The sequence below is a fragment of the Heptranchias perlo genome, chromosome 31 (genome assembly GCF_035084215.1).
Source record: "Heptranchias perlo isolate sHepPer1 chromosome 31, sHepPer1.hap1, whole genome shotgun sequence".
NCBI lineage: Eukaryota > Metazoa > Chordata > Chondrichthyes > Hexanchiformes > Hexanchidae > Heptranchias > Heptranchias perlo.
Genome location: NC_090355.1, coordinates 254,298 through 271,671, shown reverse-complemented (window position 1 = coordinate 271,671; position 17,374 = coordinate 254,298). Strand labels below are relative to the sequence as shown.

General features: G+C 50.9%; 1 protein-coding gene across 1 annotated transcript in view; it reads left to right on the top strand.

The window, feature by feature from the left end:
- Window positions 1-17,374, top strand: part of LOC137300316 (uncharacterized) — a gene marked incomplete at its 3' end in the record, with an annotated part of 346,571 nt that overhangs the window by 104,734 nt on the left and 224,463 nt on the right. Inside the window, exon 3 of the mRNA XM_067969402.1 lies at window positions 10,337-10,414. Within this exon, the coding sequence (XP_067825503.1) occupies window positions 10,337-10,414 (78 nt within the window). The remainder of the gene's footprint in view (window positions 1-10,336; window positions 10,415-17,374) is intronic.

Below are 17,374 nucleotides of genomic sequence, written 5' to 3'. Positions count from 1 at the left end.
AGGTTTAATCAGTGACGGCAAATCGAAAACTATCGTACAAAATCTAACTTAAGAACTGTTCAAAGAACTGAACTGCACCAAGCAGCAGGTTTGCAATTGAAACAAGGTTTGCAGCTGACAAGATTAGATGCTTTTGTCCAAGATTCTGAAAGTGCTTCATAAAAATCAGCGTTTCTCATCGTCTGTGCACGCCCGCCACTCCTGCCCTGGGACAGCACAAAACAAACGTTAAAATATAACTTCCTTTTGAGGGAGGGTCAAGGAACATGTCTCTTTATTTCGTGGGACTCCATGCTTTGAACGGCTGCTGTAGAAGCAGCTACTTGCATGTTCCCTAGGGGAAACATGAGGGCCTGAGGCTTTCTTCCCATTGTCATCGTTCCTTTTTGTGGTCGGAGATCATTTTTTTGTTTTCTATCTTCTTTTGTGCAATTTCACTTACACACCGTACAGCACACACGTGTGCTGTATGTAACAATACCTAACTGGCTCCCTTCAACTCAAGTTTTTCCTACCCACCTTGTCCTTGTGCTCAGACTGCAGCTGCTGTGTACCCACTGTTACCTGTCTCTGCCCCTGCTGTGTACCCACTGTTACCTGTCTCTGCCCCCCTGTGTACCCACTGTTACCTGCCTCTGCCCCCCTGTGTACCCACTGTTACCTGTCTCTGCCCCTGCTGTGTACCCACTGTTACCTGTCTCTGCCCCCCTGTGTACCCACTGTTACCTGTCTCTGCCCCCCTGTGTACCCACTGTTACCTGCCTCTGCCCCCCTGTGTACCCACTGTTACCTGTCTCTGCCCCCCTGTGTACCCACTGTTACCTGTCTCTGCCCCCCTGTGTACCCACTGTTATCTGCCTCTGCCCCCGCTGTATACCCACTGTTACCTGCCTCTGCACCCGCTGTGTACCCACTGTTACCTGCCTCTGCCCCGCTGTGTACCCACTGTTACCTGCCTCTGCCCCGCTGTGTACCCACTGTTACCTGCCTCTGCCCCGCTGTGTACCACTGTTACCTGCCTCTGCCCCCGCTGTGTACCCACTGTTACCTGCCTCTGCCCCGCTGTGTACCACTGTTACCTGCCTCTGCCCCCGCTGTGTACCCACTGTTACCTGCCTCTGCCCCGCTGTGTACCCACTGTTATCTGCCTCTGCCCCCGCTGTGTACCCACTGTTACCTGTTTCTGCCCCCGCTGTGTACCCACCGTTACCTGCCTCTGCCCCCCTGTGTACCCACTGTTACCTGCCTCTGCCCCCCTGTGTACCCACTGTTATCTGCCTCTGCCCCCACTGTGTACCCACTGTTACCTGCCTCTGCCCCCACTGTATACCCACTGTTACCTGCCCCCGCAGTATACCCACTGTTATCTGCCTCTGCCCCCGCTGTGTACCCACCGTTACCTGCCTCTGCCCCCCTGTGTACCCACTGTTACCTGCCTCTGCCCCCCTGTGTACCCACTGTTATCTGCCTCTGCCCCCGCTGTGTACCCACCGTTACCTGCCTCTGCCCCCCTGTGTACCCACTGTTACCTGCCTCTGCCCCCCTGTGTACCCACTGTTATCTGCCTCTGCCCCCGCTGTGTACCCACTGTTACCTGCCTCTGCCCCCGCTGTGTACCCACTGTTACCTGCCTCTGCCCCCACTGTATACCCACTGTTACCTGCCCCCGCTGTATACCCACTGTTACCTGTCTGTGCCCCCGCTGTGTACCCACTGTTACCTGCCTCTGCCCCCACTGTATACCCACTGTTACCTGCCCCCGCTGTATACCCACTGTTACCTGCCTCTGCCCTGCTGTGTACCCACTGTTACCTGCCTCTGCCCTGCTGTGTACCCACTGTTACCTGCTTCTGCCCTGCTGTGTACCCACTGTTACCTATCTGTGCCCCCGCTGTATACCCACTGTTACCTGCCTCTGCCCTGCTGTCTACCCACTGTTACCTGTCTGTGCCCCCGCTGTGTACCCACTGTTACCTGCCTCTGCCCCCGCAGTATACCCACTGTTACCTGCCTCTGCCCTGCTGTGTACCCACTGTTACCTGCCTCTGCCCCCGCTGTATACCCACTGTTACCTGCCTCTGCCCCCGCTGTATACCCACTGTTACCTATCTGTGCCCCCGCTGTGTACCCACTGTTACCTATCTGTGCCCCCGCTGTGTACCCACTGTTACCTGCCTCTGCCCCCGCAGTATACCCACTGTTACCTGCCTCTGCCCTGCTGTGTACCCACTGTTACCTGCCTCTGCCCCCGCTGTATACCCACTGTTACCTGCCTCTGCCCCCGCTGTTTACCCACTGTTACCTATCTGTGCCCCCGCTGTGTACCCACTGTTACCTATCTGTGCCCCCGCTGTGTACCCACTGTTACCTGCCTCTGCCCCCGCTGTGTACCCACTGTTACCTGCCTCTGCCCCCGCTGTCAGCATACCTGCTTTTCCTTCTTATATTTTGGATAGTTTGGTGGGCAGTGCCTCCTTTACTGTTGACATGACTACTAATTACCGGTGAACACTGTGACTCCCACTCCTATTATAAAATAATAGTTTCCTTCCATTAAACAGCAGGTCTGTGCTTACCGGCTGCTCCAAAGGGCTTCCTTAATCTGCCTTACAAAATCCACTAACTGTCCCATCCGGAGTGCCAATTTTAGCAACTTGAACAGTGACACCATGAAGTGGTATGTTGGATTTTCATCACACAGATTAATAAGCATTACAACATTATAAAAATAGTGAAATAAGGAGTATCATCACAGAGAGCAGACCAGTATTACCCATTGATCCTCTGGACAGAGTGCGTAGTCTGGCAAGTGATTGTGGATTCCTCTTTCAGCTTGTTGTCATCTGGCCTTCTCCTCTCTCTCTGCCACGTGATGGTCCTGACACTACTTTTATCGACTCTTGATCACATACACCTGTCGATAGGAGGACTTATTGTTCTCGACATTCGTAACGTTGTAGTCGCTTCACTCCATCATACCACTGCAACTTGCCCAGTCCAGTATCTCCACATTTTACCCACATCCATTTTAACCATCATAGCATCTGCCGAGCAACAGCTGTTCTTGGTCAAGCAATTTAAACTTTTACCCGTACACATAGTTTGTACAGCACAGAAACAGGCCATTCGGCCCAACTGGTCTCTGCTGGCGTTTATGCTCCACACGAGCCTCCTCCCTCCTTACTTCATCTAATCCCAATCAGCATATCCTTCTATTCCTTTCTTCCTCGTGAACCTATCTAGCTTCCCCTTAAATGCACCTGTGTTATTCGCCTCAAGTACTCCCTGTGGGAGTGAGTTCCACATTCCAACCGCTCTCTGGGTAAAGACGTTTCTCCTGAATTCCCTATTGGATTTATTAGTGACTATCTTATATTTATGGCCCCTAGTTCTGGTCTCCCCCGCAAGTGGGAACATCTTCTCCATGTCCACCCTATCAAATCCTTTCATAATCTTAAAGACATCTATCAGGTCATCCCTCAATCTTCCCTTTTCTAGAGAAAAGAGTCTGAGCATTTTCAATCTTACCTCATTGGTATAAACTCTAAGTTCTACACCACAGAGGGATGCCTGTATATTTGCACACCATGGAGAATAGAGAATAACACTGTCTGTGGAGAATGTGGAATAACACAGGTCACCTGCCCACACTGTCTGTAGAGAATGGGGAATAACACAGGTCACCTGCCCACACTGTCTGTAGAGAATGGGGAATAACACAGGTCACCTGCCCACACTGTCTGTAGAGAATGGAGAATAACACAGGTCACCTGCCCACACTGTCTGTAGAGAATGGAGAATAACACAGGTCACCTGCCCACACTGTCTGTAGAGAATGGGGAATAACACAGGTCACCTGCCCACACTGTCTGTAGGGAATGGAGAATAACACAGGTCACCTGCCCACACTGTCTGTAGGGAATGGGGAATAACACGGGTCACCTGCCCACACTGTCTGTAGAGAATGGGGAATAACACAGGTCACCTGCCCACACTGTCTGTAGAGAATGGAGAATAACACAGGTCACCTGCCCACACTGTCTGTAGAGAATGGAGAATAACACAGTTCACCTGCCCACAGTGTAGGGAATGATGACCAGAGCGATTCTCCGTTTCCTATGGAAAGTGTGGTCAGGTGAACTATGATATTCTCTGTTCCCTAAGGACAGCGTTGGCAGGTGATCTGTGTTGCCCTCCATTGTCTACAGACAGAGTTTCCAGGTGACCTGTGTTATTCTCCATTATCTATGCACAGTGTGAGCAGGTGACCCCTGTGTTATTCAGCATTCCCTATCGACAATGTGGACAGGTGATCTGTGCTATTCTCCATTCTCTAGAGATATTGCGGGCAGGTGATCTGTGTTCACAGAATCATAGAATAATAGAAAGTTACGGCACAGAAGGAGGCCATTCAGCCCATTGTGTCCATGCCGGCCAAAACAGAGCTATCCAGCCTAATTCCACTTTCCAGCTCTTGGTCCATAGCCCTGTAGGTTACAGCACTTCAAGTGCACATCCAAGTACTTTTTAAATGAGTTGAGGGTCTCTGCCTCTACCACCCTTTCAGGCAGTGAGTTCCAGACCCCCACCACCCTCTGGGTGAAAAAAATTCTCCTCAGCTCCCTTCTAATCCTTCTACCAATCACTTTAAATCTATGCCCCCTGGTCACTGACCCCACTGCTAAGGGAAATAGGTCCTTCCGATCCACTCTATCTAGGCCCCTCATAATTTTATACACCTCAATTAAATCTCCCCTCAGCCTCCTCTGTTCCAATGAAAATAACCCCAGTCTATCCAATCTTTCCTCATTGCTAAAATTTTCCAGTCCTGGCAACATCCTCGTAAATCTCCTCTGTACCCTCTCGAGTGCAATCACATCTTTCCTGTAATGTAGTGACCAGAACTGTACACAGTACTCAAGCTGTGGCTTAACCAGTGTTTTATACAGTTCCGGCATTACCTCCCTGCTCTTATATTCTATGCCTCGGCTAATAAAGGAAGGTATCCCGCATGCCTTTTAACCACCTTATCCACCTGTCCTGCTACCTTCAGGGATCTGTGGACATGCACTCCAAGGTCCCTCACTTCCTCTACACCTCTCAGTATCCTCCCATTTATTGTGTACTCCCTTGCCTTGTTTGCCCTCCCCAAATGCATTACCTCACACTTCTCCAGATTGAATTCCATTTGCCACTTTTCTGCCCACCTGACCAGTCCATTGATATCTTCCTGCAGTCTACAGCTTTCCTCCTCACTATCAACCACACGGCTAATTTTTGTATCATCTGCAAACTTCTTGATCAAGCCCCCCACATTCAAGTCCAAATCATTAACATAAACCACAAAAAGCAAGGGACCCAGTACTGAGCCCTGCAGAACCCCACTGGAAACAGCCTTCCAGTCGCAAAAACACCCGTCGACCATTACCCTTTGCTTCCTGTCACTGAGCCAATTTTGGATCCAACTAGACACTCTCCCTTGGATACCATGGGCTTATACTTTTTTGACCAATCTGCCATGTGGGACCTTGTCAAAAGCCTTGCTAAGATCCAAGGTAGACTACATTAAACATGTTACTCTCATTGATCCTCCTAGTTACCTCCTCAAAAAATCAATCAAGTTAGTCAGACACGACCTTCCCTTAACAAATCCATGCTGACTGTTCTTGATTAATCCGTGTCTTTCTGAATGACGATTTATGCTGTCCCTCAGAATTGATTCCAGTAATTTGTCCACCACCGAGGTTAGACTGACTGGCCTATAGTTACTCGGTCTATCTCTTTCTCTCTTTTTAAACAATGGTACAACGTTAGCAGTCCTCCAATCCTCCGGCATCTTGCCTGTATCCAGTGAGGATTGGAAAATGACGGTCAGAGTCTCCGTTATTTCCTCCCTTGCTTCCTTTAACAGCCTGGGATACATTTCATCCGGGCCTGGTGATTTATCTACTTTCAAAGGTGCTAAACCCCTTAATACTTCCTCTCTCACTATGTTTATCCCATCCAATATTTCACACTCCTCCTCCTTAACTACAATGTCTGCATCGTCCCCCTCTTTTTTGAAGACAGACGCAAAGTATTCATTAAGACCCAGACCCACATCTTCCGCCTCCACACATAGGTTACCTTTTTGGTCTCTATTAGGCCCTACTCTTTCCTTAGTTATCCTCTTGCTCTTTATGTATTTATAAAACATTTTTGGGTTTTCATTAATTTTATTTGTCAGTATTTTTTCATGCCCTCTCTTTGCTTTCCTAATTTCCTTTTTAATTTCACCCCTGCACTTTCTATACTCCTCTCGGCTTTCTGCAGTATTGAGCTCTCGATGTCTGACATAAGCTTCCCTTTTTTGCCTTATCTTACTCTGTATGCTCTGTGTCATCCGGGGGGCTCTCGATTTGGCAATCTCATCTTTTTCTTTGTGGGAATGTGTTTACTCTGAACCCCTTGAATCTCTCCCTTGAATGCCTCCCACTGCTCTGACACTGATTTACCTTCAAGTAGCTGTTTCCAGTCCACTTTTGCTAAATCACTTCTCAGCTTAGTAAAATTGTCCTTTCCCCAATTTAGAACTTTGACTCCTGTTCTATCTTTGTCCTTTTCCATAACTATGCTAAATCTAACTGAATTATGATCACTACCAGCAAAATGCTCTCCCACTGATACTCCTTCCACCTGCCCAGCTTCATTCCCTAAAACTAAATCCAGGACTGCCCCCTCTCTTGTTGGGCTTGCTACGAACTGGCTAAAAAAGTTCTCCTGAATGCAATTTAAGAATTATGTGCCCTCTATACCTTTTACACCGTTTCTATCCCAGTTAATATGAGGGTAGTTGAAATCCCCTATTACTGCCCTGTTGTTTTTGCACTTCTCAGAAATTTGCCTACATATTTGCTCTTCTATCTCCCTCTGACTGTTTGGGGGTCTATAGTACACTCCCAGCAGTGTGACTGCCCCTTTTTTGTTCTTTAGCTCAACCCACATGGCCTCATTTGATGATCCTTCCAACATATCATCCCTCCTCACAGCTGGAATTGTTTCTTTAACCAATATTGCCCCCCCCCTCCTTTATTACTGGGATTAATCAGGAGATTACTACCTTTGAGATCCTGCTTATTAATTTCTCTCCTAACTCCTTAAAATCTGCCTGGAGGACCTCATCCCTCTTTCATTGGTACCGATATGGACCACGACCTCTGGCTGTTCACCCTCCCCCTCCAGAATGTTCTGCAGCCGCTCAGTGACATCCTTGACTCTGGCACCAGGGAGGCAACATATGATCCTGGAGTCATGTCTGCGGCCGCAGAAACGCCTGCCTGTTCCACTAACTATTGAATCCCCCATCACTATTGCTCTCCTGACCTTTCTGCTCCTCCCACCCTGTACAACTGAGCTAGCCATGGTGCTGTGGTCCTGGCTCTGGCTGCACTCCCCAGAGGAATCCTCAGGGGACTCCTACACTACCTGCCTGGTCCTCCTTGTCTGTCTGGTGGTCCCAGTCCCTCTCTGCCTGCTCTCCCTTAATCTGCGGGGTCACCACCTCCTGAAATGTGCTATCCACGTAGCTCTCGGCCTCGCGGATGCACTGCAGTGACTCCAGCTGCTGCTCAAGGCCCGAAACCCGGAGCTCGAGCTCCACCAGCTGACGACACTTCCTGCACATGTGGCCGTCCGGGACACGGGAAGGGTCCTGGAGTTCCCACATGGCCCAGGATGTGCATTTGACGGGACTGAGGTGCCCTACCGTGCCTCAATTTATTAGATTATTAAATAAACTTAACAATATTGAACTTGAGACTTAAAAAAATACTCAACAGATAAAGAACACTCACCAACTACTCACCAATCAGCTCCTTTCCTTGTGCTGACATCACTTTAGGTGTTTTTGTCACCTTCCTCTCTCTCTCGCTCTCTCGCTCGCTCTCCTCCCTCTCTCTCTCCCTCCCTCTGTCTCTCTCTCTCTCCGCTCCTCTCTCTCTTCTCTCTCTCTCCCTCTCTCTCATCTCTCTCTCTCCCTCTCTCTCTCCGCTCCTCTCTCTCTGCTTCTCTCTCTCCCTCTCTCTCTTCTCTCTCTCTCCCTCTCTCTCTCTCTCCTCTCTCTCTCCCCCTCACTCTCTCCCTCTATCTCCTCTCTCCCTCCCGCTCTCTCTCCCCCTCTCTCTCTCTCCCCCCTCTGTCCCTCCTCTCTCTCTCCCTCCCCTCTCTCTCCTCCCACCTCTCTCTCCTCCCCTCTCTCTCCTCTCTCTCCCCCCTCTCTCTCCCCCCTTTCTCTCTCTCTCCACTCTCTCTCTCTCTCTCCCCCCCTCCCTCCTCCCCCTCTCCCTCCTCTCTCACCCCCCCTCACCCTCCTCTCTCTCTCCCCCCCTCTCTCTCTCCTCTCTCTCTCTCTCTCCCCCTCTATCCCCCCCTCCCTCCTCTCTCTCCCCCCCCTCTCCCTCCTCTCTCTCTCCCCCCTCTCTCTCCTCTCTCTCTCTCCCCCTCTCTCTCTCCCCCCTCTCTCTTTCCCCCCTCTCTCTCTCCTCCTTTTATCGCCGAGCCTGTGCTGCGTTGTGTTATTCCCCATTCCCCACAGACAGTGTGGGCAGGTGACCTGTGTTATTCCCCATTCTCTACAGACAGTGTGGGCAGGTGACCTGTGTTATTCCCCATTCTCTACAGACAGTGTGGGCAGGTGACCTGTGTTATTCTCCATTCTCTACAGACAGTGTGCGCAGGTGACCTGTGTTATTCTTCATTTGTTAAGGACAGTTTGTGCAGTGAAGGATTTTGGACTTTTGATACTTGTTTTAAAGACTAAAACAATGGACTTGAATGAAACTCTTGCTTTATTGAGCTGTTAGATCGACCAAATGTCAAATTAACAAACCCACTTTTTGTTTTACACCATCAGAAATGACCAAAGTGTGTGAAGTTATTCTCACCCCTGTCTGAGTCCACAGCAGGGGAGAGCTACAAGCCAACCTCTCCTTACAGACGGAGGCTTTCAGGGCCGTTGTGCAATTTGAACGCCCTTTACCACCTTTACCACTCATCCTAAAGCCCGTTATAAAAAGGACAATCTCTTCCCAAGAGCACTTAGTGCGAATGAAGGAACAAAATGCTGATATTAAAAAGGGAATAAAAGCACTCGGAAGTTATCAATGGTGGGAAGTTGTGTATAACATCAGGCAACCTCCTTGTGTGCGGATCACGTCGAGGTTATTTGTGGTAATTCAATTTGTTCTGATTGTGATTCTCTTAATTTTAATCTGTGTAGTGAGACGGACTCTTACACATTATGTTACAGACTTCATGCTTTGCGTCGCGAAAAATTGTTCCGTGTCTTTGATGCATCGTGATCATCTGACCGTGGTTAGTTCATGCAGTCTTGTATGGAGGGGTGGTTCTCAGAAGGACCGTGATGAATGTGGATATTGGACATATTCCATTCCCACTTGAGGAGGGATTGAAGGGATTCTGGTCCTTCAGTAACATCAAAGAGCATGATGGACTGCTTGTCTGCTTTGTGCAGAAACCTCTTGTCACAAGGTCACGAGAAAACGCTGAGACATCAAAAGCAAAATCAGTAACATTGGAGAACTGGAATAAAGAAAGCTGAGACTTCAAAGCAAATAGGTGTCGATACCACAGACAACAATAATGGCCCAGAGGATCATCAGAAAGAACTGTGTAACAAACCCATGGCTGTGGGGAACTCATGTCTTTAAATCGACACCACCCGCATAGATTGGATAAAACAATGACTACAGAAGACTTTAATCTACCTCTTTCTTAATCAGGGCTTGTTTGGTGTAGACATGAAGGCAGAGATGAGGTATAATGAAGGCATGACACCTTTATACCTGAGCTAAGGTTTGCACCTAGAATCAAGAGATTCTGAAGCAGAGGAGACGTCAGGGGACGTCGAGAAACACCAGTAAAGAAGGAACGGAAGACGCGCGTCAGGCCAGCTCCCAAAACTGAGGATCTTGTAAACCCGAGGTTGTGAGCGCCACTCTCCATGTTAAGGTTGTATTACTGTCATTTTCTCCACATATAACCAGTGTCAGCTTCAGTAATAAAGTTAATCTTGAATTGACAAAGTAACGTACGTTTTATCTCTCTCTGTAATCTCCCTACGGGTTGAACCTATGATAAGGAGCGGATAGAAGTAATCGTTTATCTTACAGCAGGTGGCCTGTGTCATTCCCCATTCTCTAAGGTGATTGGTGACGTGATGTGTGGCCTCTCCTTCCCTGTAGTGCACAGCTGTTTCCAGGTGTTCTCTTGATTTGAATGTGCTGCTCAAATCTCTGGTTACACCAGGCAAGACTGACAAATGGTTGTTTCATTTCAGGCAAGGATCCCGTGGACGCCTGGTATGAGGAAATTAAAGACTATGACTACAGCAATCCTGGGTTTGCCAGTGAAACTGGTAAGTGTGTTCATCGTGTAACCTGCCTCTGATTACATCCGTTCTCAGTACATCCATACACCCCTCACCACTGTAGACATCTGACAACTCTGGGAACGCCTCCTCTGCTCAACTGCTCTTGCCACTTCCTGAGATCCACGTTCAACACCATGCGCCACCCCATGCATGCTCTCGAGCAGCACTGACTCTCTCTCCCACAGAGCTCTCCTGGTCCGCAGTTCCACTTCATCCTTTGCCTCATTCGGCACTTTAACAAAAAACACTTCCTCTTCTGGTCAGGTGATCCTTCCTGTGACCCAATCCCTCCCTCCAATCTCTCCCTTTGTCGTGTTTTCACTGTCCCCTCTGACCTTCCCCTCTCTGACCCCGCACGATCAAGGCCCCACCATCATCCCCTTACGCCCCCACCTCAATGAGTTTCGAGCTCGATACGATGCTGGGCTCTTCCTCCGTCGCCTTCACCTCCGCGCCCACTTCTTTGGCCAGGAGTCCTGCTGTGTGGCGAACGGACCTCGACCTTGCGGAGGCTGAACGCCAACTCTCCGACACCTCCTCCTACCTCCCCCTGGACCATGACCCCACCGTCAAACATCAAGCCATAGTTTCCCAGACCGTCACTGGCCTCATCTCCTCTGGAGATCTTCCCCCCAAGGGCTCCAACCTCATAGACCCCCAACCCAGCACAGCCCACTTCTACCTCCTTCCCAAGATCCACAAACAGTAATGCCCTGGGAAACCCATCATTTCAGCCGGTTCCTGCCCCACCGAACTTACTTCTTCCCATCTCGACCTCTATGTTTTCTCTCCTTGTCCAGTCTCCTCCGGCCGACATGCACGACTCTTCTGATGCCCTCTGCGCTTTAACCATTTCCAGTTTCCTGACCCTAAGCAGCTCCTTTTGACCAGGACACCCAGTCCCTCTACACCTCCATCCCTCACCAGGACACACAGTCCCTCTACACCTCCATCCCTCACCAGGACACCCAGTCCCTCTACACCTCCATCCCTCACCAGGACACCCAGTCCCTCTACACCTCCATCCCTCACCAGGACACCCAGTCTCTCTACACCTCCATCCCTCACCAGGACGTCCAGTCTCTCTACACCTCCATCCCTCACCAGGACACCCAGTCTCTCTACACCTCCATCCCTCACCAGGACACCCAGTCTCTCTACACCTCCATCCCTCACCAGGACACCCAGTCTCTCTACACCTCCATCCCTCACCAGGACACCCAGTCCCTCTACACCTCCATCCCTCACCAGGACACCCAGTCCCTCTACACCTCCATCCCTCACCAGGACGTCCAGTCTCTCTACACCTCCATCCCTCACCAGGACACCCAGTCTCTCTACACCTCCATCCCTCACCAGGACGTCCAGTCTCTCTACACCTCCATCCCTCACCAGGACACCCAGTCCCTCTACACCTCCATCCCTCACCAGGACACCCAGTCCCTCTACACCTCCATCCCTCACCAGGACACCCAGTCCCTCTACACCTCCACCTCTCACCAATTCATTCGGCCCCTCTACACCTCCATCCCCTACCAGACGGCCTGTGGGCCCTCCGCTTCTTCATTGAATGGAGGCCCATCATGTCCCCTTCCACCACACTCCTCCACCTAGATGAACCAGTTCTCACATTGAACAACTTTTTATTTAACTCGACTCACATTCTCCAAACCAAAGGTGTCCCAATGGGAACCCATATGGGTCCCAGCTGTGCCCACCTTTTCATGGGATTCTTTGTTCCAGTCCTACTCAGGTCCCCTCCTTCACCTCTTTTTTCGGTGCATTGATGAAGGGACGGAGGGGGTGGGAGTAGAAGGGGTGGAGGGGGTGATGTAGGAGGAGTGGAGAGGGTGGGTGTAGGAGGGGTGGAGGGGGTGGCTGGAGGGTGTGGGTGTAGGGGGGGTGGAGGGGGTGGGTGTAGGAGGAGCGGAGGGGGTGGCTGGAGGGGGTGGGTGTAGGACGGGTAGAGGGGCTGGGTGTAGGAGGAGCGGAGGGGTGGAGGGGCTGGGTGTAGGAGGGGTGGAGGGGCTGGGTGTAGGAGGGGTGGAGGGGCTGGTGTAGGAGGGGTGGAGGGGTGGAGGGGCTGGGTGTAGGAGGGGTGGAGGGGTGGAGGGGCTGGGTGTAGGAGGGGTGGAGGGGGAGGGTGTAGGAGGGGTGGAGGGGGAGGGTGTAGGAGGGGTGGAGGGGCTGGTGTAGGAGGGGTGGAGGGGTGGAGGGGCTGGGTGTAGGAGGGGTGGAGGGGGAGGGTGTAGGAGGGGTGGAGGGGCTGGGTGTAGGAGGGGTGGAGGGGCTGGGTGTAGGAGGGGTGGAGGGGGAGGGTGTAGGAGGGGTGGAGGGGCTGGGTGTAGGAGGGGTGGAGGGGCTGAGTGTAGGAGGGGTGGAGGGGGAGGGTGTAGGAGGAGCGGAGGGGGTGGCTGGAGGGGGTGGGTGTAGGAGGGGTGGAGGGGGAGGGTGTAGGACGGGTAGAGGGGGTGGGTGTAGGGGGGGTGGAAGGGTTGGGTGTAGGAGGGGTGGAGGGGGAGGGTGTAGGAGGGGTGGAGGGGTTGGGTGTAGGAGGGGTGGAGGGGCTGGGTGTAGGAGGGGTGGAGGGGCTGGGCGTAGGAGGGGTGGAGGGGGAGGGTGTAGGAGGGGTGGAGGGGCTGGGTGTAGGAGGGGTGGAGGGGCTGGGTGTAGGAGGGGTGGAGGGGGAGGGTGTAGGAGGGGTGGAGGGGCTGGGTGTAGGAGGGGTGGAGGGGCTGGGTGTAGGAGGGGTGGAGGGGGAGGGTGTAGGAGGGGTGGAGGGGCTGGGTGTAGGAGGGGTGGAGGGGGAGGGTGTAGGAGGGGTGGAGGGGGAGGGTGTAGGAGGGGTGGAGGGGGTGGGTGTAGGAGGGGTGGAGGGGGTGGGTGTAGGAGGGGTGCGGTTGTACAGCTCGATGCTGAGTTATCCCAACATCATGGAGCTGTGCACACTCACACACTCAAACACACACACCGGCACACACTCATACGCTCATGGGGTCACCATTGACCAGAGGAGGGGGTGTCGCAATATTAATTAAAGAATCAATTACTGCCATAAGGAGGGATGATATATTAGCAGGTTCCTCTAATGAGGCCATATGGGTGGAGCTTAAAAACAAAAAGGGGGCAAGCACTTTGATGGGAGTGTACTATAGGCCCCCAAACAGTCAGGGGGAGATAGAGGAACAGATATGTAGGCAAATCTCAGAAAATTGTGCAAATAATAGGGTAATAATAGTGGGGGATTTCAACTTCCCCAATATTAACTGGGATACTCAGAGTGTAAAAGGCTTGGAGGGTACAAAATTCTTAACGTGCATCCATGAGAGCTTTTTGAGCCAGCATGTAGAAAGTCCTACAAGAGAGGGGGCGGTACTGGACCTAATTCTAGGGAATGTGGCCGGCCAAGTGGAAGAAGTGCTAGTAGGTGAGCACTTTGGTGACAGTGACCATAATTCGGTGAGATTTAAGGTGGTCATGGAAAAGGACAGGGAGGGGCCGGAAATAAATGTTCTAAATTGGGGGAAGGCCAATTTTATTAGGATAAGGCAGGATCTGGCCAAAATGGACTGGGATCAGCTGCTTGTAGGAAAATCCGCATCGGAGCAATGGGAGTCTTTCAGAAGGGAGATTGAGACCATACAATGGCAACATGTTCCCGTAAAGGTCAAGGGTGGTTCCAAGAACTCCAGGGAACCTTGGATGTCAGGGGATATACGAGAATGGATTAGGAAAAAAAGGAGGGCTTTTGGCAGATACAAAAGGCTAAAGACGGAGGAAGCCCTAGAGGAGTACAAAAAGTGCAGGGGGATACTTAAAAAAGAAATGAGGAGATCAAGGAGGGGCCATGAAATAACACTGGCGAGCAAAATAAAGGAAAATCCTAAGATGTTTTATAAGTATATTAAGGGTAAGAGGATGACAAGGGAAAAAATAGGGCCCATTAGGGACAAAAATGGCAATCTGTGTATGGAGCCGGAAGATGTAGGAGGGGTTCTAAATGAATTTTTTGCATCTGTTTTCACTATGGAGAAGGACAATGTAGACATAGAAATACGGCAGGGGGACTGTGATATACTCGAACATATTAACATCGAGCGGGAGGAGGTATTGGCGGTTTTAGCAGGCCTAAAAATGGATCAATCCCCAGGCCCAGACGAAATGTATCCCAGGCTACTGTGTGAGGCAAAGGAGGAGATTGCGGGGGCTCTAACACATATATTCAGAACCTCTCTGGCCACAGGGGATGTGCCAGAGGACTGGAGAACCGCTAATGTAGTACCATTATTCAAGAAGGGGAGTAGGGAAAAACCAAGGAACTACAGGCCAGTGAGCCTAACATCAGTGGTAGGAAAATTATTGGAAAAAATTCTGAAGGACAAAATTAGTCTCCACTTGGAGAAGCAAGGATTAATCAGGGATAGTCAACATGGCTTTGTCAAGGGAAGATCATGTCTGACTAATTTGATTGAATTTTTAAGGGGGTGACTAGGCGTGTGGATGAGGGTAACGCAGTGGATGTGGTATACATGGATTTCAGTAAGGCCTTCGATAAAGTCCCGCACAGGAGACTGGTCAAGAAGGTACGAGCCCATGGAATCCAGGGTGCCTTGGCACTTTGGATACAAAACTGGCTTAGTGGCAGAAGGCAGAGGGTGATGGTCGAAGGTTGTTTTTGTGACTGGAAGCCTGTGGCCAGTGGGGTACCACAGGGATCGGTGCTGGGTCCCTTGCTGTTTGTGGTCTACATTAACGACTTGGATATGAATGTAAAAGGTATGATCAGTAAGTTCGCTGATGATACAAAAATTGGTAGGGTGGTAAATAGCGAGGAGGATAGCCTCAGTCTGCAGGACGATATAGATGGGTTGGTCAGATGGGCGGAACAGTGGCAAATGGAATTTAACCCGGAAAAGTGCGAGGTGATGCACTTTGGAGGGACTAACAAGGCAAGGGAATACACAATGAATGGGAGGACCCTAGGCAAGACAGAGGGTCAGAGGGATCTTGGTGTGCAAGTTCACAGATCCCTGAAGGCAGCGGAACAGGTCGATAAGGTGGTAAAGAAGGCATATGGGATACTTGCCTTTATTAGCCGAGGCATAGAATATAAGAGCAAGGAGGTTATGATGGAGCTGTATAAAACACTGGTTAGGCCACAGCTGGAGTACTGTGTGCAGTTCTGGTCGCCACACTACAGGAAGGATGTGATCGCTTTGGAGAGGGTGCAGAGGAGATTCACCAGGATGTTACCAGGGCTGGAGCGCTTCAGCTATGAAGAGAGACTGGGAAGATTGGGTTTGTTTTCCTTGGAGCAGAGGAGGCTGAGGGGGGACATGATTGAGGTGTACAAAATTATGAGGGGCACAGATAGGATGGATACTAAGGAGCTTTTTCCCTTCGTTGAGGGTTCTATAACAAGGGGGCATAGATTCAAGGTAAAAGGCGGGAGGTTTAGAGGGGATTTGAGAAAGAACTTTTTCACCCAGAGGGTGGTTGGAGTCTGGAACTCACTGCCTGAAAGGGTTGTGGAGGCAGGAACCCTCACAACATTCAAGAAGCATTTGGATGAGCACTTGAAATGCCATAGCATACAAGGCTACGGACCAAATGCTGGAATATGGGATTAGATTAGACTGGGCTTGATGGCCGGCGCGGACACAATGGGCCGAAGGGCCTCTATCCGTGCTGTATAACTCTATGACTCTATGACTAAACTTAACTGGACCAGCCATATAAATACTGTGGCTACAACAGCAGGTCAGAGGCTGGGTATTCTGCGGCAAGTGACTCACCTCCTGACTCCCCAAAGCCTTTCCACCATCTACAAGGCACAAGTCAGGAGTGTGATGGAATACTCTCCACTTGCCTGGACGAGTGCAGCTCCAACAACACTCAAGAAGCTCGACACCATCCAGGACAAAGCAGCCCGCTTGATTGGCACCCCATCCACCACCCTAAACATTCACTCCCTTCACCACCGGCGCACTGTGGCTGCAGTGTGTACCATCCACAGGATGCACTGCAGCAACTCGCCAAGGCTTCTTCAACAGCACCTCCCAATCCCGCGACCTCTACCACCTAGAAGGACAAGAGCAGCAGGCACATGGGAACAACACCACCTGCACGTTCCCCTCCAAGTCACACACCATCCCGACTTGGAAATATATCGCCATTCCTTCATCGTCGCTGGGTCAGAATCCTGGAACTCCCTTCCTAACAGCACTGTGGGAGAACCTTCACCACACGGACTGCAGCGGTTCAAGAAGGCGGCTCACCACCACCTTCTCAAGGGCAATTAGGGATGGGCAATAAATGCCGGCCTCGCCAGTGACACCCACATCCCATGAACAAATTAAAAAAAAACACACCCACATCGGCACACACAAACACTCACTCACACCGGCACACACTCACATACTGATACACAGTCACACCAGCACACACACTTACATGGGCACACACACACACACACACACTCAGTCACACCGTCACACACACACTCACTCACACCGGCACACACTCACACACTCACTCACACCAGCACACACACACACTCACTCACACCAGCACACACTCACACATTCACACCGGCACACACTCACAGACTCAGACCAGCACACACTCATGCCAGCACACACTTACACACTCACTCACTCCGGCACACACTCACTCACAGCGGCACACACTCATACACATTCACACCAGCACACATACACACACTCACACCAGCACACACTCACACCAGCACACACTCACATCGGCACACACACACACACACACACACTCACACTCACACCAGCACACACTCGCACCAGCACACACTTACATGAACTCACACCAGCACACACTCATGCACTCTCACACATACTCACACTGGCACACACAAACAGATGTGCACATCTGTTCATGCACCCTCACACACACACACCACTCACATGTACG